This window comes from Phoenix dactylifera, chromosome 3 (genome assembly GCF_051530095.1).
Source record: "Phoenix dactylifera cultivar Ajwa chromosome 3, Ajwa_hap1_PhDact_Kaust_v1.1, whole genome shotgun sequence".
NCBI classification, from domain to species: domain Eukaryota; kingdom Viridiplantae; phylum Streptophyta; class Magnoliopsida; order Arecales; family Arecaceae; genus Phoenix; species Phoenix dactylifera.
Window position 1 is genome coordinate 37,456,115 of NC_143192.1, and position 23,008 is coordinate 37,479,122.

A 23,008-nucleotide genomic window follows, 5' to 3' on the forward strand; every position below is an offset into this window, starting at 1 on the left:
CGAGCGCATCCTTATCCCATCATCCACGGATTCAATCTAAGCTTCAACTCCCAGCTGCCAGCCGTGAGCTTCATCCGCATCCCCTGTTCCGCATGAAGTTTTGCATCCAAGTTTCCTCCACGGCCTTCTTCCCATTTGGATTGATTCATTCATCAACGGATAAGCTCCAATCCCAGTAAATCTCAGCATCCCAACCTCTTGCCGGATCAATTCCATCCTTATCCCAACTTCAAGCTTCTTCCCGTTCGCAAGATCAGCTTCAGCGTCCGAGTACTCCGCTCACAGCTCATGCTCTCCCCAGCATCAGGATCAGATACGCAGCAAATCAGATCAACCCGTGACAACCTTATCCTCCCACCTACGTGAAGAAACAGAGGAGGAGGGAGGGGGAGTTTGATCCTATAAAAGGGGAGGAGACGGACCCCATGAACCAAGCTCTTCGGAGGCAAAAATCCCACAGAAGACAGAGGAGGGAGAAGAGTTTCTTGGGCATTTCGGGAATGACTTCCCAAAAGAAAAAAATAATGAAGTGTTGAGAGGGAATTTTCGAGGGGAGTCGCCGAAGGAAGAAAAGAAAGAAATGGGAGCCCACTGCTGTGCCACTGCTGCTGTCGCCCACGACTTCATGGAAGGCTGATCTCCTCACTAGGGCTGGATGCAGCCCTAACATAGGGACACGGGTTTTATATTTTATTTTATATTCTTGGAGTTGTATGAACTTATTGTTTTTAATGAATATTTTATTTCATCTTATGTTTAATTCCTGTGATTTTAAATATGAAGTTTATACAACTGTTCTTCATGATCGCTAAGTAAATATAAGATAGTCCATGCTTAGGAAAGATGCGATGTGCTGCCACCTTAGATTAGGGTAGACATTTCATGCCAACTGAAGATGGATTATGCCTAAATTACTTTTGTGAATCTCTATTTAAATGCTTATTAGACTTGTAGCCAATTTACATGTTAATCCAAAAATAAATTAAAATACAAATAACCCTGGTTCCGATGTTAGTGGTGAATTCCTTGCCCTAGGTTCCCTCAAACTGATATCATTATCAATTGCATTTTTATTAAATCCTTAGTTTAATTTTCCTCACAAACTCTTCCTTTTAAATATTTTTATTTTTTTTAAAGAAAAGCAACTGTACCCCAATCCCTGTGGATTGATATCCGTAATCACTATCCTACCAGATACGTGCTATTGCGTGGTCTTTAAATTTGACTATCACAACTTCTCCTTCCACCCATGAATGGAGGAAGGAGCACCTCAGAAGAATGGCCAACCTCCCCGAATGGCAAAGTACAGCCATCCTCCATTTGTAGGATTCGATTTCAGCATGAATCACCCGCGGAAGACATTAACCAAGGTCGGTATTCTATGAGCCAGGCAGAGGAACAAGAAGCCGATAACCGTCCTCCACGAGTTTGGAGCGAGCTACGCTGGGATGAGATGATACATCGTCAGGAGCTCATTCACAAACTCGTGCTGGGGGCATCTCAGACCGGCCCGAAGTATCTCCCAGTACACTCTAATCTGACCTGGGGGGTCTCATGACACGGTCCTCTAGCCCCGCGAGCTCGAAAGCGAACTCACGATGAAAGGAGAACTGGGTTCGAATCGTGCCTAGTTCTTCCTCAGTCAGGTTCAACCCGACTCCGTCTGGCCGTGGCCCACCTCCGGTTCGACCTCCTTCTTACCGGAAGGAGCTCCAGCAGAAGATGAAGTGCCACCCGACATTTGTCCAGCTCACGAATTTAACAAAAAAAAAAGAGGAAGGAGGATGAAGAAAAAAAAGCAAGCCTCCGAGCAAGCGTGAGTGGGAGACCTACTGTGGTCCTCGCCGAAAGCACCGACGGCTAGAAATGGGAAATCAAGAAGAACCTCCAGAAAATACTCAGAGGCACCTTCGGGGAAGACAAGACAACAGTCGGAGGAAAGTAAAATGGAGAAAGAAGAAGGCAAAGACTATGGCGGACAAATGAAGGTTCTTAGGGCTGGGCTGGTGTTTATATAAACCCTCCCAACAGATTGGATCGACAAGAACAAGCCGTGCCTCCCGTCCAGATCATGCCATGTGCTAGCCTCGAAGATCGGCCCAGCGTATCAACCTGGATCGCCGCATTAAAAGCGGAATGGAGCAGCCGTCTCATCGAATACTGGAGTCCCATTATGAAGTCGCAGCACAAATCATCTTGAAAAACAGAAAGTTGCCGCCTTGCGCCTTCATTAAAAACATCCAAAAGCGCATTTTCCCCTCCTTTCGAAACGACATAATGATTGGAGGCCGCCTAATCTCATCAGCATGACAGAATTAGCTACTTCCTTCGCCCGAAAACGGCTCGAACTTGAAAGTCGAGGGTAGTGATGGAGAAAAAAGTGGACCACCCCACAAAATACAATTAAAACACCTGAATCCTATGATAGGCATAATCCCAACAAGCGTGGCATCAACAAGCACGACCTCAACAAGCATGACATCTGTTGCCCAAGGTGACAAGCCAAGAGGGGGGGTGAATTGGTTTTTTTTAATTTTAACTATCTTACTTGTGTTAAATGATGAGTTAGTGAACTTAAACAAATCACAATACAAACAACAAGAAGTATAGTGGTTCGGTGCTCTCCTTAGCACCTACGTCCACTCCCCAAGCGACCCCTTGGGAATTCACTATAATCCCGCGGATTACAGTTGGATTGTTTTCCGGGCTCACAATCCAAAAACCTTTACACTTTGGTTTTCCGGGTTCACCAAAAACCTATGTTGGTTTTACGGGCTCACCAACGAACCTATACAATTGGTTTTACGGGTTCACCAACAACCTACGTTGGTTTTACGGGCTTACCAACAACCTATGTTGGTTTTACGGGCTTACCAACAACCTATGTTGGTTTTACGGGCTCACCAACGAACCTTTACAATTGGTTTTCCGGGTTCACCAATCAACCTATTCCGTTGGTTTTGCGGGCTAACCAACTAACCTTTACAAGTAGTTTAATAAACAAAGGAAGAAGATTTAAACTCCTAGATGAGCAAATATAACAATATAATCTACAAAGAAGAGTTTAGAGAATATTTATCGCTTGATGTGACTTCTCTCTTCTTTGTCAAGGATGCTTCACTCTTCAAGAGTGTATGGAGCTCTTGATGACTCTTTGAATCTGCTCAACCACTTTCTTTTGATTCTTGAATGAAGCACTTGGATGAAGCTTGCCTTGCTAGGATTCTCTCTTGAATGCACTTGATGTATTTTCCCAAAGCTTGCTTCCTCTGATGAATACTCCCCCTTAAATACTTCTCCAACCTCCAAATAGTCCTTCCTGACCGTTGGATTGAAGAAACTAGCCGTTTATAGCCGTTGGGAGTCCAAAAAGCACTTCTGCACAACTAGCCGTTATGCTTCTGCCCGTGCTTGGGTCGACCCAAACTTTTCTTGGGTCGACCCAAACCACTGTTCATCAGGCTTGGGTCAGCTCATGCTTTTCTTGGGTCGGCCCAAGCTTTTCTTGGGTCGGCCCTCTCAGAAAATTCAGAACCTTGAATTTCAGCCTTTCTTCACTTGGGTCGACTCAACCTTTCTTTGGGTCGACTCAAGGTTCAGTTGGGTCGACTCAACTTCTTCTTGGGTCGACCCTAACAGGGTTTCCAGAGAACCTTTTCTGTCTTCTGTTCTGTCTTGCCTTTGGGTCGACCCACTCAGGATTTGGGTCGACTCAAGCTTGGGTCGACTCAACTATATCTTGGGTCGACCCTCTCAGTAAATCCAGAGAACCATTTTCTGTCTTCTGTTTGAGGATCTTGATGTTTGGGTCGACTCATGCTTTCCTTGGGTCGACCCAACTCACTGTTCATTTGTGCCATTTTTGCAGAAGTGTGCCAAATGCTTTCTTGATGTGCCGGGGTCGACCCAATCATCCTTTGGGTCGACTCAATCCACACTTTGCTGCATCTCAAGGTTAGATTCATTCAAATAAACAATGAAATGTATCTATATCAATTTATACAAATATACTGAGAGTAACAGACTTATAAATGAAGTATCGATTTAACTTATAACATACTCTTGATTATTGCTTGTTAATCATCAAAATAACACTATCATCCTCAATCTCCCCCTTTTTGATGATTACAAAATATAGAGTATAAGCCTATTGATACTTATCTTAAAATTAGTTTTTGAAAGGGCTTAACTTGCTGAATTTCAGCTTTTCATATATAAGAGTGAAGTCTCCCCCTATATCATTCAAATTGTAATAACCCAATTTTTTTTTTTTTTTTATATATAAAAAGGGATAGAATAGTCCTTTAAAATTGATATAAGGGGTAAAATTGGAAGGAATCAAAAGTTAATGGCATAATCGTAGATATGTTGAAGTGTTAGGGGCAAAATGGGAATTTTTGGTGTGTGATGTGACTTAATTAGGAGGGTTTGGTGGCTCAGACGTGAAACAGAGAGGAGAGGGAGTTCTCAGACGGCAACAGAGAAGAAGAAAAAGAAGGAGAGGAAAGGAAAGGAAGAAAGGAAGAGGAAGAAGAAGAAAAAGAAAGAGAAAGGAATCTCGGTTGCACTTCCAGCTGAAGGGAAAAGTGTAGATCTCCTTCCCCTCTACGCAAGGACCTCGATTTCCAAAAAGAAAAAGGTAAATGTCCATCCCTATCTAGTCTTTTGATAACATTAGGCTATACAAAGGGTGAATATAGTCTAGAGGGGTCGGATAAGGGTTGTAGAGGCGGTTAAAAGAGGAAGAATCGGATTTTGACAAATTTTTCCGGCACTACGGAAAAACTGTGTCGAAGTCCCAACTTCGGCGAATTATTTAGGGGGTCAAACGACCTCCGATAGCAATGCATGTTACCTCTTTGGAATCCCCTATGAGTGTAGAATGTTAGGTAAAAATTTCATCAAATCTGGAGTTTGGAAAGTGGATCAAACCCGGGATGAAGTAACCGGCTGTCGGTCCGGGTTACTGTTCATCCGGGTGGAAAATAAGGGATTTCATGCTATAATAGAGTATTAAGCCTAGATCAAGCTAAAAGGGACCTTGTACTCATGCAAGGGAATCCCTAGTATACATAAATGATGAGTTAATTAATAGAAAAAGAAAAAAAAAGAAAGAAAAGAAAAGATTTAGGGAACGGGGGAGTTGAATCAATTAAAGTTCCCTATATTATAAATGGCACGTAGATTATGACCTTGATACAAGACTAAATGTATTGTAAATGCATGTCACAGTTGGGCAAGAAGCTAGGGAACAAGAGGAAGAAGTTCCCCACTGCCTGCTGTAGATTTTTGGAGGCATATCAGGGCTGTGCCAGATTGACAGGTGAGTGGGAGTCATGTACTTTGCACTATGAGCATCCTTAATTCATTTTCATGAATGTCGCCAAGTGTGAATTGATTCCACTTGAGCATATTGATTAATATTGTAGTAGATTCCTCTATAATCTTGATTCTCCATGCTTGATTATTCTGTACATGCATTTGAGGGAACATTGAGAGGAATTACGAGGGGTTGATGAGTAATCAAATTGATTCCGAATTGTGAAATGATTTCTTTTGTAAATTGATTTCATTTCCTCTATTTCAAAGATTTGTAGAGCCCATTTCAGTGGTATATTGAGTTGCATTGTACATCCTTGACCCCTCACTCCCAACCCTGATGTTAGTTTATGATTGGGTCGGAGTCGAGTGAGCGGTAGTCTTGATCATACTCCTTTTTAGTAGAGTATTGGGAGGGTGCATTATGGCATTTATGCATGGCTTGGCAGTATCTGCAGGACACCTATAGTCGATGGGGGTTGAACATCGGCCTTTGTGCACATAGTAGCCTTCTGGGTGGGCGAAGCCCAGTCCCTTCCTAGGGGGGGACACGGCCCTAGGCGTAGGATCGGCCGGTCCTACGACTTATATTCTGCTTGCCGCCGGGCATAGTAAGACCCCGCGAGGTGCAGTATGGCTTTCCGCGGATGTAGAATTCCCGCGAAGTGCCGTTTAGTATGTAGATGTGAGATGGATTTCTGTTCTGGATACTGGCCAGCATTTACATGATCAGTGTGGTATCTTATCCTGCATATGCATGTGACAGTGGGGAGTTGTTGCTGGTTCGCCTGGGGCGTAAAACCCACCTCCCGATAGCTGTCTAGCATTTACATTATCGATATGGTGTCTTATCCTGCATATGCATGTGACAGTGGGGAGTTGTTGCTGGTTCGCCTGGGGCGTAAAACCCACCTCCCGACAGCTGTCTAGTGATGATTTACATATTGGTGTGGTGTCATATTCGATATATGCATATGGCAGTAGGGAGTTGTTGCTGGTTCGCCTGGGGCGTAAAACCCACCTCCCGATAGCTGTCTAGTGATGATTTCAGCATATTGACACCTGATTTGTATGTTCCAGCATTATGATCTGTTGAGCATATTCATGAGTAGCATATATGTTTACTTGATTATTCCATATATGCTTCAGATGAGTTGATATTGATTGTGGTGATATTGATGATTTACTCTATATTCTCTATGTTGAGTTCATGTTCATGTTGTTATTGATCTTGAGATTTCATCTCGAGCCATGATTATATTCTGTCTCATGTGCATAGTACTCTCTACTCCACTCACTGAGTATTTATATACTCACTCCCCAGTTTGATATTTTTGATTGCAGGGCAGGTATTGTATAGAGAGGAGCAGGATTAGTGGTTGCCTGCTAGCTGTGCCGCTCCATAGTATAGTATAATGTAGATAGAGGTTTATCCCCTTTTGGTGTATTATAAACCTTCTATTATATATAGTGCATAGTTACAGTCATAGATCCTGTTGTGGATATGGGTTTGACCATGGATGGATTGGGAAGCATGTATATATATATATGTGTGTGCAGATCAGTTATATGCCTGAGATAATGTATTGATATATATTGTCCAGGTTCATTATGTGACGGATTATGTGATTGCTGCTCTGACAGGTAGTGTGTTGTATGTATTGAGATAATCCTGACAGGTCACTATAGGAAAAGTGATCATTTTGTGCATGTATCATGCCAAATTTTTCAAGATCTATTGATGATTGATAGGTAGTAGGGTTCTACGCGGTGGCTGGTGGCCTTATGCCTACCCGCACCCTAGGACCGTCGCGGCGGCCCGCCGGGAACGGGGCGGGGGTCGTGACAAAGCTTGGTATCAGAGCAAAGGTTAAATAAGAGTCCTGTCAGAGCAATAGGATGAGTCAGGATTAAGTATAGGATTATACTATGGAGCATAGAATTTTTCTGTATGTTATTTTATGAGTCATTTACAACTCAGTAAAATATATTATGACTCAATGTGTAACGACCATCCTCTCTTTTTGATTTTTTTAGAGAGATATAAAGAATACCTCTAAGGAGAGGATCTGCTCGTCCTGGAAGGAGGATGGAGCCAGATATAGCATTGGATGCGGGTTCCACACATATCGAGCCCCAAAGAGAAAAATCTCCTCCTGCAGACAGGCGGAGAGTTGATGATCAAGGGGAGGTAGGAAATAGAGATGCATTGATGGAACAGTTACTGGCGGAGAATCAGGCTCTGAGGGAGCAGATTGCTCGGGGGAAATCTCCTGCCCCGTCAGTAGTATCCATCCCACCTCCTATAGTTGTGCCAAGAAGTTTGGCCAGGCGGGCTCTAGATGATGAGGGGATTACTGTACAGGAATTTCTGAGGCTCAGAACCCCGGAGTTTAAGGGGGAAGAAGGTGAAGATCCTCAGAGATTTCTGGAGGAGACTGAAAAGATGATACGGAGACTGCCCTGTTCTGTTGCAAGAGCTATAGAACTTGTAGGGCTTACAATGAAGGAAGATGCTTGGGACTGGTACCAGAGACAAGTGGAGGACAAATTGTACAGTAGGAATCCTCCAACCTGGAAAGAGTTCAGGCAAGCAGTGATGGATGAGTTTTTGTCTCCTGCTGAGAGGCAGAATCGGGCTCTTCAGTTTGAGAGGCTGAAGCAGATGCCCGGAATGAGCGTATCTGAGTACGCTCGTGAGTTCACTAGATTGGGGAAGTATGCTCCTTACATCATCCCCACTGAAGCTGCCAGGATAGAAAGATTCAGGCGGGGTCTGATTTTCCCGCTTTATAATGCAGTACTGGCAGTAGAGGTCCCCACCTTGTCTAGGCTAATTGATAAAGCAAAACAGTGGGAGATCAGAAACAAAGAGGAAAGAGCTGAAAGAGAACAGAGAAAAATGAGTATGGGGAAAGGGCAAAGCAGTAGAAATAGATCTGAGGGAGTAGATCTCTCGGAGGGCCCGACGGAGCAGTCTGTACGCTCAGCTCCACCTGCCCCACGTAAGAGGAAATGGAGGGAAAGAGGTCAATCACAAGATACTTTTCTGCCATCAGTACCTCGTCCTCCAGTCACTATGGCCAGAACTGAATCTAGGTTCCAATCATGGCCAGTATGTAGCATATGTGGGAAGCAGCACCCTGGCAGATGCAGAATGGGTCAGGGAGTGTGCTACAGATGTGGACAGCCGGGTCATTTTGTCAGAGAATGCCCGCAGGGTGCCACCCAGCAGTTTGTGCCCTTGGAATCCTATCCTTCTGTGCAGATGGACAGGCCTAGTAGTAGGGGGCCTGTAGGCAGAGGCAGAGGTCAGACACCAGTGTCACAGCAGAATGCTGGACCATCTCAGCCATCAGCTCCAGTAGGCAGGGGGCAAGGAAGGGTGTTCACGGTAAATCCACAAGAGGCACAGGCATCGAATGCAGCTGTGACAGGTATGCTCCTCATTGATAAGATTAAAGCTAGAGTGTTGTTTGATTGTGGAGCTACCCATTTATTTGTATACCCTTATTTTGCTAAAAGGTTAGCTAAGGATAAGATATTAATGCATATTCTCTTAGCTATTAGTACACCTGTAGGAGATAGTATAAAAGCAAAGTATGTGTATCCTACCTGTGTGGTAGAGATAGAAGGTAAAACACTTCCAATTGATTTGATTTCCAATACCACACTGAGCAGAAAAGCTTCTGGTAGTATTGTTGCTCTACTTACCCCTTTGAGTAATCAGGTAATTTACTCTTTTAAATTCGAGGACGAATTTTATATAAGGAGGGGAGGATGTAATAACCCAATTTTTTTTTTTTTTATATATAAAAAGGGATAGAATAGTCCTTTAAAATTGATATAAGGGGTAAAATTGGAAGGAATCAAAAGTTAATGGCATAATCGTAGATATGTTGAAGTGTTAGAGGCAAAATGGGAATTTTTGGTGTGTGATGTGACTTAATTAGGAGGGTTTGGTGGCTCAGACGTGAAACAGAGAGGAGAGGGAGTTCTCAGACGGCAACAGAGAAGAAGAAAAAGAAGGAGAGGAAAGGAAAGGAAGAAAGGAAGAGGAAGAAGAAGAAAAAGAAAGAGAAAGGAATCTCGGTTGCACTTCCAGCTGAAGGGAAAAGTGTAGATCTCCTTCCCCTCTACGCAAGGACCTCGATTTCCAAAAAGAAAAAGGTAAATGTCCATCCCTATCTAGTCTTTTGATAACATTAGGCTATACAAAGGGTGAATATAGTCTAGAGGGGTCGGATAAGGGTTGTAGAGGCGGTTAAAAGAGGAAGAATCGGATTTTGACAAATTTTTCCGGCACTACGGAAAAACTGTGTCGAAGTCCCAACTTCGGCGAATTATTTAGGGGGTCAAACGACCTCCGATAGCAATGCATGTTACCTCTTTGGAATCCCCTATGAGTGTAGAATGTTAGGTAAAAATTTCATCAAATCTGGAGTTTGGAAAGTGGATCAAACCCGGGATGAAGTAACCGGCTGTCGGTCCGGGTTACTGTTCATCCGGGTGGAAAATAAGGGATTTCATGCTATAATAGAGTATTAAGCCTAGATCAAGCTAAAAGGGACCTTGTACTCATGCAAGGGAATCCCTAGTATACATAAATGATGAGTTAATTAATAGAAAAAGAAAAAAAAAGAAAGAAAAGAAAAGATTTAGGGAACGGGGGAGTTGAATCAATTAAAGTTCCCTATATTATAAATGGCACGTAGATTATGACCTTGATACAAGACTAAATGTATTGTAAATGCATGTCACAGTTGGGCAAGAAGCTAGGGAACAAGAGGAAGAAGTTCCCCACTGCCTGCTGTAGATTTTTGGAGGCATATCAGGGCTGTGCCAGATTGACAGGTGAGTGGGAGTCATGTACTTTGCACTATGAGCATCCTTAATTCATTTTCATGAATGTCGCCAAGTGTGAATTGATTCCACTTGAGCATATTGATTAATATTGTAGTAGATTCCTCTATAATCTTGATTCTCCATGCTTGATTATTCTGTACATGCATTTGAGGGAACATTGAGAGGAATTACGAGGGGTTGATGAGTAATCAAATTGATTCCGAATTGTGAAATGATTTCTTTTGTAAATTGATTTCATTTCCTCTATTTCAAAGATTTGTAGAGCCCATTTCAGTGGTATATTGAGTTGCATTGTACATCCTTGACCCCTCACTCCCAACCCTGATGTTAGTTTATGATTGGGTCGGAGTCGAGTGAGCGGTAGTCTTGATCATACTCCTTTTTAGTAGAGTATTGGGAGGGTGCATTATGGCATTTATGCATGGCTTGGCAGTATCTGCAGGACACCTATAGTCGATGGGGGTTGAACATCGGCCTTTGTGCACATAGTAGCCTTCTGGGTGGGCGAAGCCCAGTCCCTTCCTAGGGGGGGACACGGCCCTAGGCGTAGGATCGGCCGGTCCTACGACTTATATTCTGCTTGCCGCCGGGCATAGTAAGACCCCGCGAGGTGCAGTATGGCTTTCCGCGGATGTAGAATTCCCGCGAAGTGCCGTTTAGTATGTAGATGTGAGATGGATTTCTGTTCTGGATACTGGCCAGCATTTACATGATCAGTGTGGTATCTTATCCTGCATATGCATGTGACAGTGGGGAGTTGTTGCTGGTTCGCCTGGGGCGTAAAACCCACCTCCCGATAGCTGTCTAGCATTTACATTATCGATATGGTGTCTTATCCTGCATATGCATGTGACAGTGGGGAGTTGTTGCTGGTTCGCCTGGGGCGTAAAACCCACCTCCCGACAGCTGTCTAGTGATGATTTACATATTGGTGTGGTGTCATATTCGATATATGCATATGGCAGTAGGGAGTTGTTGCTGGTTCGCCTGGGGCGTAAAACCCACCTCCCGATAGCTGTCTAGTGATGATTTCAGCATATTGACACCTGATTTGTATGTTCCAGCATTATGATCTGTTGAGCATATTCATGAGTAGCATATATGTTTACTTGATTATTCCATATATGCTTCAGATGAGTTGATATTGATTGTGGTGATATTGATGATTTACTCTATATTCTCTATGTTGAGTTCATGTTCATGTTGTTATTGATCTTGAGATTTCATCTCGAGCCATGATTATATTCTGTCTCATGTGCATAGTACTCTCTACTCCACTCACTGAGTATTTATATACTCACTCCCCAGTTTGATATTTTTGATTGCAGGGCAGGTATTGTATAGAGAGGAGCAGGATTAGTGGTTGCCTGCTAGCTGTGCCGCTCCATAGTATAGTATAATGTAGATAGAGGTTTATCCCCTTTTGGTGTATTATAAACCTTCTATTATATATAGTGCATAGTTACAGTCATAGATCCTGTTGTGGATATGGGTTTGACCATGGATGGATTGGGAAGCATGTATATATATATATGTGTGTGCAGATCAGTTATATGCCTGAGATAATGTATTGATATATATTGTCCAGGTTCATTATGTGACGGATTATGTGATTGCTGCTCTGACAGGTAGTGTGTTGTATGTATTGAGATAATCCTGACAGGTCACTATAGGAAAAGTGATCATTTTGTGCATGTATCATGCCAAATTTTTCAAGATCTATTGATGATTGATAGGTAGTAGGGTTCTACGCGGTGGCTGGTGGCCTTATGCCTACCCGCACCCTAGGACCGTCGCGGCGGCCCGCCGGGAACGGGGCGGGGGTCGTGACACAAATGTTGCCAATTTGACTTTTTGAATTACTCCCCCTTTCATTTATAATTCATTAAAAATGAAACTCCAAAAATTTGAGATAAAACATGAGTTTCAGGTTATGTATCGAGGTGTGAAAGGTGCGTGCCAAATTCTGAAATTCTATGTGCCAAATTCTGAAATTTGATGGAATTTTTTGATTTGATCATTTTCATTGTTGCAAATTGCTCCCCCTTAAATGTATATGCTTTCTTATATGATTTTCAATTTGTTTTACAAGTTATTTCTCTTTTCTTACATAATTTCTTATTTCTCTTTCTTTACATAACTTCTTATTTCTCTTTCTTTACTTCAACTTCTTCTTTCTCCTTCTTTACTTCTCCTCTTATTACTCTTTCTTTACTTCTCCCCCTTTTTGTTATCATCAAATAGGTGCATGGGAAAAGACACAATAAATAACAACCATTCAAACTTCATTGATCAAAATAGGAACATTTTAGTAATTTCATGCCAAAAACAAAAGCAAATACAATGTTCCTCAATCAAGGTTCAAAATACATGATCAACACAAAATACATATGAGAACTAGATACATATCCTAGGCTCTAAACAAGATCGTGAGACTCTCCCGGATCGCTTGGCTACGGCTCTCTTGGGTCCCATTTCTCCAAGATATTGAAGTAATCTACTGTTTGGAGATGATTGGAGAAGATTTGAGAGTGGGAAATAGGGTTTTCGGAAGAGGACAAAGGGTAAACAGTGCCCTAGATAGCTCACGGGTCCCCCTTTTAACAGTGGGGTCCCGACGTTGGGTCGACTCAAGAATTTTCTTGCGTCGACTCAACGTTGGGTCGACCCTATTCTGGGTTGGGTCGACCCAAGTTCAGAAATTTTTTCTTTCTCTTCCTTTTCGCTTCTAAAAATTTTTCTTGCTTCCAATCCTTACAAATTCTTTCTGGGACAATGATACATGAGTAAGGAATCTATAGATTACAAGTTTGACTCATGTTTCATAGGTTTTTAGAAATGGGAGGAATGTATCATGAGACTGCTTGCTCCCTTTTATATCTCTTCAATAAAAAGGATCACATATGCTTAATTCCCTCCTTAGCATGCAAAATCTATCTTCACTCAAGGGTTTTGTGAATATGTCGGCTAATTGTTTTTCAGTCCATATATGCTCAATACATATGTTTCCATTTTGCACACGATCCCTAATAAAATGATATCTTATTTCTATGTGTTTAGCTTTAGGAATGAGATATAAAGATGTAAGCCAGAAGTGATCTCTAAATGTAGATTCCAAAGATAGTTTTCAAATCAAGTGTAGATGGAATCTTTTTCAAGTTATTTCAAGGAGTATCAAGAATAATATTCAAAGAAGGCACGAATGAAAATCCAACACCTTTTTTTTTTTTAATATATTAAGTATATAGCAATGTGAGAGCAATCTAATTAATTTTCAGAGTATAGTATAAGAGCAGATAAAGATCAAAACTTATATACTCGAAAAACATAAGATTATGTTGAATCCTTAATTCTTAATGACTTCAAAGTTCTTTCATGATATAAAAGTATTGGGGCATAGATACCAAAATATGAATTTATGCAATGTAGGATACATAAAATTCAGGACTTTGAAAGTTCTTTTAAAGCTCTCTTAAAGACTTTCTTTTACTCCTTTAAAGATCATAGCATCAAAATCAATTAAAATAAATTGGCTCAGGATTGAAACACTAAAGTGCAAGCCAATAAGAGCTTATTTGTAGATTCCAAAGTAAATTTCCAATACTAAGACAAATGGAATCCTTTTCACTTAGTTTTCAAAACAAGTGATTTACCAATTAAGTACAGATAAAAATCCAACTTTCAAAAAATATTCAATGAAGCACAAAGTCTAATACCAAAATATGCTTAAATTGATATCAGTTTGAAACCAATTTGACATTAAAAGCATGCTAAAAGTCCTTTGCCAAATTTACATAGAGTAATCATTAATATGAATTTACACGATTAAGTTCTATATGATCTCTTCCTCTAAAATTTTATTTCTCCTCCTCAATTAATTATCCCATTTGAGAGTTTAGAGTTTGAAGATAATTTTCAATAAAGAGATTGAGTATTTAAAGCTCCCCCTCAAAAGATGCATTTTCTTTCAAACTTTCTTTTCTTCTATAATATCAAGAATGTAGAGTGATCCAGAATTATTCAAAATTTATAGCAATCACTCTTTTTAATCTTTTAAGAACAAGTTATGCTTCCTCTTAATCTTCGAGAAAATGTACTGAAATATTAATCAGAAAATGATTCATTTGAAGCTCAAATTCTTTCAAAAGCATTTACATTTTCTTTCTTTTAAGAATCATTTGAGTGAGCTGAAATATTTCTAGACTTAAGATCATTCACTCTTTTAATAATATATATATACATATATATTTTGATGGAAGTCTTTAATAATGTAGAAAAAAAAAACATATAGATGATCATTGAAGTATATATATTTATAGAACTCAATTTCTTAATCAAAGTTTTTCAGCAATGTATATATGAAGCACAATAAATCTTTTCAATATCAAAATAAAATCATATATTTAAAAATATTTATTTGCAATCAAGATCATCGAAAGACACATCATTTAGTCCAATTTCAGTACACTTATAAGATAAAAAATGATATGTTTCAGATGCGTATCGGAGCAAACAACCAAGGTATCCAAAGTAATTCTATTTTTCTTAAACCGTAGTTTTCATCTAGAAATCATATTGAGTTATTCCCCAAAATGATGCAATCATTGAAGCATATAATGAAAGTTACAAAAATACGACAGTAGAAATATTTTAAATTAAGTTTAAGCCTTCATTACAAAATCAGATTCTGAATTTCATAAAAATTTTCAAAGAAGCTTTCAAGATTATAATTTGAGATATGCATCTTCTACGTTGTAGCTCATCTTAAATTAATAAGATTGAAAACATATAATTCAAAGTATGCAAAACATATCAAGCATGTCATGGATCAAAATCAATTCTTTTCAAATAAAATTTTCTTTATTTAAATACAATTTAGCACTGATTTTATCCTTAAGGTGTGTTTTCAAGTGATTGAAACTTCATTTGATTTTTCACAACCTTCTTATATATTTTCATTTATTTATCATTCATTCCCCAAATTTTTAATTTCTTTCTTTAACCATTCAATGAACATTTTGATTATCTTCATTTATTTTTCGGTTTTACTTTTCTATGCTCTATATTCTATTTGCTTCCTATCCGGTGGAGTTGGAAGGGGCACGAGGTACTACCACTAGCCTCCCTCTTGTGCCGTCCCTAATATGCCCTACACCGAATAGTTGGGTCAAATAGTGCCGGGTACTACCACTAGCCTCTCCATTGGCACCATCCCTATGATGAGCAAAATAGAAATGTTAAAATGTTCACTTCAAACTCTCCCTGTTTAAGTGTAATTAATTACGGATTTTATCCCTTTCACAAGTCTCACAAATGTGCCGAATGTATTATGCTTATTTTTCTTTTTCTTAAGATTGAAGTATTTGCCTTTACTTAGATTTTACTTCTCTTGAATAAGATCCATTTTCTTTTCTTTATCTCTCTCTCTTTTTGTTATTCTCAAGTAATTTACATGAAAGAGCAGAATAAAGAAATAATCTTGTATATCTTATAGATGTATATCATGCAAACAACATTTTCAATATGCTCAAGGATTCATATCTTCTCACAAGTTATTTTAAATCAAAATTTTAAGCATAAACTTGTATATTTCATGGTTATTATATAGGCAAAGAAATATTTTAGTTTGAGCGAACCATGAAACAATTATCATTAGCTTGAGAATGAAGCATGATATCAAGATGATCAGCAATTAAAGGTTTAATCATGCTACCATATAATTTCAGACTATTGATTTTGCTCAACTAACTCACAGGAGAAGGGTTTAGATTACCAGTGCATTTAGCATTCTTCAAGCCAAATACCTTTTAGCTTCTTTACACCCTTGGCTGAAGAAAGTCTCTTTTTTTTTTGTTTGCAAGGGAATGTTTATTGTATCTTTCATCGAGGTGTCCTTCAAGTTGAAATTTCTTGCTCATAAATCCTGTATCATTAACAAAATCTTTTTCTTTCTTGAAGGAAAGTCATTAGTTTCTTCAAGATACAAAACATTCATACAATATATTTCTTAACTAGATGACTCAACATAAGATATGACAATAATTGAATATTGAGTCACTTTACTCAAGAGATTGTCTAAATATAAGCAAGCACATGTCACTTGAACTAAAGAGATAGTTTCATTAACCAAGATGGTTCAAGAACAAGCATGTGAGGCAATAGGAAGATTCATCAAGGTCAAATCAATTTCTTGTTTTCAGAATCAATTTAGCTTAGATTCTATTTGCTTAAGATAACTATCAATAAAACGTGCTAGCTAAGTTTTAATCAAATTATCTTAAACAGTTGTTTCTATCAAAATTCTGGTTATGATTCAGCTTTCAATATAAATAATCTTGTTTCAGAGAGATAGGCAATTTTCTTTTAGATTAATTAAGATTTTACATTTGACTTATGGGAGATGGTTCAAAGGAATTAATATTCATACTTTTAGAATATTTTTATGCTCAGATTAAACATGACGTGTTAACATTAATCAGTAGAATTTGAGATAATTTTATGTAAGGATATTAATCATTCAATCAAGGATACAATGATTATACTAAATGAAACACTTTAAAGATCAGATTTATTAATCTTAGATTTTTAGAATAGTCTTGAGAATTACTTATAAAGAAAAAACAATCCATTGTTATAAAACTTTTTAGTAGAATTCCCATTATGATCACGACACATTAATCATTTATGATTGAAACATATGATGCATACATGCGACTTATAGAGTAAATCATAATATATTTCAAATAATCACATAAGGAATGAGTGATATAATGATAAATTATACTCATACCTTCACAAATAATAAAATAAGATTTCATAAGTATTATGCTCAATAAAGTTTTAACATGAAGGTATGAAATCAGCATCAAGTGTTTATACTAGAGAGGGAATTTAGATTTTGTAAACTTGAAGAAGAAGGTTATATATATATATCCATTCATTGTTTTCTTATCATGATGCAAGCACTAGAAAGTTTCATGCTAAAATCATTGAGATAAGATTTAATATATGAGGCATTTAAAAACTTTGATGCAGAGAGTATCGTAATTTCATAAAAAGATAATTTCAATACATGAAGTAGAATGTTAAACCTTATACTAGATTTAATGAATAAATTGAGACTTATCTTTAATTATGTGTCAACGCACCCATTTGTATGAAAATTTCATTTATTCCATGGGTAGCTTGGCACACCTACATCTACACCCTCATATTTTCATTTTGGGTACCCAAGCTTGCTTGGGTCCTTGAGGGTTAGTGCATATGGTTCCTTTTGGAATCCAAATCTGTTTAATCGTAATAACTTTACCATTTGATTTATTCGTATTAGAACCATAGGTAAAGTTTTTATGCCCAATCTTTTTATGTTTGAAATAAGTTATCTTATTTGATGGTTTGCTTGGCGAATTGATAACCTTTTTCTTTAGGGGTTTATTATTGAGCAAAGGAATCCAGCCAAGTCTTGATTTATCAAAAACAGTATGTTGGCTTTCAAACATCGTTTTTAATCTTTCTGAACTTACAGTGAATTTGTTAATAAAAGATTTCAATTGGTTAACTTCTTCACTTAAGTTTTGATTTTCTTTAATTAAATTCTGATTTTTCTGAATCAATTCTTCCGAATTTAATCTTAAGCGTTCATTCTCAGAATTTAATTTGTCTTTCATTTCAGCGAAAGAATTTCTTTCTTCTGACATTTCTAGATTTAGCTTTTTAAGATTTTTATTTTTTGTAGCTAATTTTCTACATTCACCATACAAATCATGAAAAGCATTTAATAGTTCATCATAAGAGAATTCTTCCTGAAATTCATTAGGTGTGAAATCAGATTCAGATTTTACCTTATCTTCTTGTGCCATAAGGCAAAAGTTAGTTACCTCTTGTAGTTCTTTGGAGCTAGTATCATTATTGTTGCTCCTCACTTTCATTTTCTTGCTTGACTCTTCCTTGGTCAAGGCTTTCTTGCTTTTTATCTCTTTCTTCCTTTCTTCTTGCTTCCTCTTCTTCTTTGTCTTTAGGAAGCTTTTGAATTTTTCGGTGTTTGGGTATGGGTCCTTGTTTTCATCACCGAATTCTTCATTTGTTGTTCTTTCTTCCGGATTGGGAGATTCAACGTCTTTTTCTGCAGGCTCACTGTTAGTATGTAATTGAAGCACATGTGAGCTAATCTAAATTTTGTCATAAATATTTTCTAAAGTATCTCAGATTTTCTTAGCAGATAAGCATGCAGAGATTTTATTAAATTCAGTTTCATGGATAGCACAATATAGTATGTTCATAGCATTAGCATTCAATTGTGCTAAGTCTTTTTCATTAATAGTGTGAGAGAGTGAGTGAGGGCCTCTAGTAACAATGTACCATAATTCATAGTCTAAAGCTTGAATGAATATCCTCATCCTAGCTTTCCAGTATGTGTAGTTTGTGCCATTAAATAGAGGTGGTCTATTTGTGGATTGCCCCTCACTCATAGAACATCCCACTTGGGTTGTCATGATCTTTAACTCTTGATTGTGAGATCAATGAGTACTATTGGAGCACCTTGCTCTGATACCACTTGTTGCCCAAGGTGACAAGCCAAGAGGGGGGGGTGAATTGGTTTCTTTTAATTTTAACTATCTTACTTGTGTTAAATGATGAGTTAGTGAACTTAAACAAATCACAATACAAACAACAAGAAGTATAGTGGTTCGGTGCTTTCCTTAGCACCTACGTCCACTCCCCAAGCGACCCCTTGGGAATTCACTATAATCCCGCGGATTACAGTTGGATTGTTTTCCGGGCTCACAATCCAAAAACCTTTACACTTTGGTTTTCCGGGTTCACCAAAAATCTATGTTGGTTTTACGGGCTCACCAACGAACCTATACAATTGGTTTTACGGGTTCACCAACAACCTACGTTGGTTTTACGGGCTTACCAACAACCTATGTTAGTTTTACGGGCTTACCAACAACCTATGTTGGTTTTACGGGCTCACCAACGAACCTTTACAATTGGTTTTCCGGGTTCACCAATCAACCTATTCCGTTGGTTTTGCGGGCTAACCAACCAACCTTTACAAGTAGTTTAATAAACAAAGGAAGAAGATTTAAACTCCTAGATGAGCAAATATAACAATATAATCTACAAAGAAGAGTTTAGAGAATATTTATCGCTTGATGTGACTTCTCTCTTCTTTGTCAAGGATGCTTCACTCTTCAAGGGTGGATGGAGCTCTTGATGACTCTTTGAATCTGCTCAACCACTTTCTTTTGATTCTTGAATGAAGCACTTGGATGAAGCTTGCCTTGCTAGGATTCTCTCTTGAATGCACTTGATGTATTTTTCCAAAGCTTGCTTCCTCTGATGAATACTCCCCCTTAAATACTTCTCCAACCTCCAAATAGTCCTTCCTGACCGTTGGATTGAAGAAACTAGCCGTTTATAGCCGTTGGGAGTCCAAAAAGCACTTCTGCACAACTAGCCGTTATGCTTCTGCCCGTGCTTGGGTCGACCCAAACTTTTCTTGGGTCGACCCAAACCACTGTTCATCAGGCTTGGGTCAGCTCAAGCTTTTCTTGGGTTGGCCCAAGCTTTTCTTGGGTCGGCCCTCTCAGAAAATTCAGAACCTTGAATTTCAGCCTTTCTTCACTTGGGTCGACTCAACCTTTCTTTGGGTCGACTCAAGGTTCAGTTGGGTCGACTCAACTTCTTCTTGGGTCGACCCTAACAGGGTTTCCAGAGAACCTTTTCTGTCTTCTGTTCTGTCTTGCCTTTGGGTCGACCCACTCAGGGTTTGGGTCGACTCAAGCTTGGGTCGACTCAACTATATCTTGGGTCGACCCTCTCAGTAAATCCAGAGAACCATTTTCTGTCTTCTGTTTGAGGATCTTGATATTTGGGTCGACTCATGCTTTCCTTGGGTCGACCCAACTCACTGTTCATTTGTGCCATTTTTGCAGAAGTGTGCCAAATGCTTTCTTGATGTGCCGGGGTCGACCCAATCATCCTTTGGGTCGACTCAATCCACACTTTGCTGCATCTCAAGGTTAGATTCATTCAAATAAACAATGAAATGTATCTATATCAATTTATACAAATATACTGAGAGTAACAGACTTATAAATGAAGTATCGATTTAACTTATAACATACTCTTGATTATTGCTTGTTAATCATCAAAATAACACTATCATCCTCAACATCAGCAAGCACGACCTTGACAAACACGACCTCGGCAGGCATGACCTCGGCAGGCACGACCTCGGCAGAAACGACCTCGGCACGCATGGTCTCGGCTGAGCAAAGCCCGATTGACCTCAGGCCGACCCCGACTCCACCAACAATCAAGCGGTCCGCCTAAGAAAAGGACCATCAAATCCTCCATATCTGGGATCAAATCTCGCAATCTCCGCCACAACGGCTGTCAATATTTGAATCCACGCAATCTCAACTGATCGCCAGCTAGCCCGAAATCTTGGACCATATAAAGTAACTCATTTACACCCAGATTTATGCAATCACACCTGATTGCGTGTAACCGCTACACCCCCTCCTATAAAAAAGGAAGGAACTCTAAGGATAACATCTTTTTCTCGGGCCAGAAAACACCTCTTCATTATCTCCATTATCTCTAAAGCCCCTCTCTAACTTAAGCATCGGAGGGCCTTCATCGGAACCCCAAGCCAAAGGCTTTTTGCAGGTCCACCGAAGACATCCGTCCGCCACCGCACTGCAGCAGAAGCTCCTCTTCCTCAGTTCGCAGTCACCCCCGGGTCTATTTTCCAGCAACACAAACCATGATGGTGTTGTAGTACAAATGTTGAAAAAAGAAGGATAAGAGGTGGTTGTCCATTGAAGAGTTCCTGCTTTTTCTAGAGGAGTCAACATCAGGTTCGGGATTGGAGGAGAGAGAAGCTCATGCTGTCTACCTGGGCTACCACATGTGGTTGGACAGGAACGCCCAAGTCATTACCGCACGTAGCAGAGTTCATTAGGATTGCTGAGACTTCACTTACTGGGTTGGCCAAGGACATCTTGGGCCCCCTTCATGCTCTTGCAGTGCCCAGGTATGTGTTTGTATCTTGGATGCCCCCACCTTCTGGCTTCCTAAAGGTGAATTTCGATAGCAGTGTGACGGACGGGGGAGAGGCGGAAGTGCAGGTTTCATCATGAGAGACCATGAGTCCAGACTTGTGGCGGCAGGAAGTCAGCAGATCTTTGATGTCTCGATAGTGTGTGCCGAGCTCAGAGCAGCCTGGGAAGGTACCTTTTTTGCCCATCGGATATTGGGTGCGGACCGACTTATTCTTGAGGGCGACTCGACCACGGTGATCGGATCGACTGGGTCCGAGGTCGGGGGCGTGCAAGTGAGGATAGGCCGCTGTTCCTCGATATTCACAGACTACTGCAGGAATATGATGGTCATCAGGCCACACATACCTACAGAAAAGCGAATGGAGCGGCTGATTGGGTTGAATCCTATACAGCCCACCATTCTGGTGGTTTGGTGTGGAGGGACCAGGACATAGTGTCGGGTTCTTTATTTGCTTTGTTGTTTTCTGATTTTATTAGCCATATCCACATCTGTAGGGTGTGAACCGCCGTTGTACCAAAAAAAAAAAAAAGGATAAGAGAAGAGAATTGTATTTCTGCCTATTGATTACAATGTACAGAAGCAGTCTTTATATAGAACTAGGAGGCTGACAAAATTTGGAAAGGTCGACGAAGCTTGGCACAATCAATCACAAATCAATCAAGATGAAGTTTGGTAAGGCTAACTAAATTTGACACAATCAATCGATTAATGAATTCTAATAACGGAGTTCAAAGCTTGATCTCTGCCACTTAGGGATTCTACGTAACTTGCATGACATCCAAACAGCAGCAAGTGACAAAGGGTTTGCATCAATGCCCATAATACCAACTACAACTCTCCATAAGGTTTTGAACAAGGAGCACTCAAGGAAGATATGATCAACGAAGTCTATTGGGTCGTTGCCAAAAAAAAAAAGAAAAAAGCCTACCAGGTCATATCCGAGCTTCCAGTTGAGATATGCACTAGCATTAAGCTTGTTCTTGAAACATCTACATCCCGACCAATCCATCCCCATCTATATCACGATCAATCCATCGCCTCAGTGATAATCAGATCCAACCACTCCCCTTTGATGTTTCCAAGAGGGAAACAGAGAATATGATACTAGCATGGTAGTGCAACTCTGGTACAACGGCCGTGGAGAAGCGCAGCCTCCAGTTATTATTATTATTTTTTTTTTTTTTCTGAGTCACACGATGGAGAGATTCCACCGCAGGACATTTTTTCTCATACTTACTGAAAATCATAGGTTTGCTCTGGTACTCGTGCAAAAAAATATCGGGCAGGCCATCACAACCCCGTACACAACCCAAATTAGCCCAATCTGATTTGGCCCAGGCTTCGGGGTTTATTTTGCGGGCTCGAACTTGTTAGCTTCAAATGTTGGGCCGAACTTCGAGCTTTTTAGATGGCGGCGGAAGGGAGGAGGCACGATTTTAAGAATTGTAGATTGGGAATGTAATTCAATAAAATTATAAAAATATTAAAAAAATATTATATATATATATATGATATTTATTAATTTAAATAATGGGCTTGGGTCGGGTTAATATAAATCTGAGCCTAATCCATTTGAAAAACTGACTGCAATTCTGGTCCGACCCAGACCATCAGGCTGAAAAATCAGATCCAGGCCTGCCCAAAATGCATCAGTTCCGACGGGCCCTGGTTTTTGAGCAGGCCTAATAACCATTAACCAGGTAGCCATCTTTTAATATAAATTGGTAGTTAAGGAACAGCTAGCATC

General features: G+C 39.7%; 1 protein-coding gene across 1 annotated transcript; it reads left to right on the forward strand.

Annotated features, from left to right (window-relative positions):
* Window positions 1–4,587: 4,587 nt before the first annotated feature.
* On the forward strand, window positions 4,588–9,344 carry LOC149768089 (uncharacterized). The gene is made up of 2 exons (XM_089929608.1): window positions 4,588–4,639; window positions 5,233–9,344. Exon 2 carries the CDS (start codon window positions 7,409–7,411, stop codon window positions 9,143–9,145), a length of 1,737 nt encoding a protein of 578 aa, XP_089785734.1. The 5' UTR covers window positions 4,588–4,639; window positions 5,233–7,408; the 3' UTR covers window positions 9,146–9,344.
* The last annotated feature ends 13,664 nt before the right edge of the window (window positions 9,345–23,008 follow it).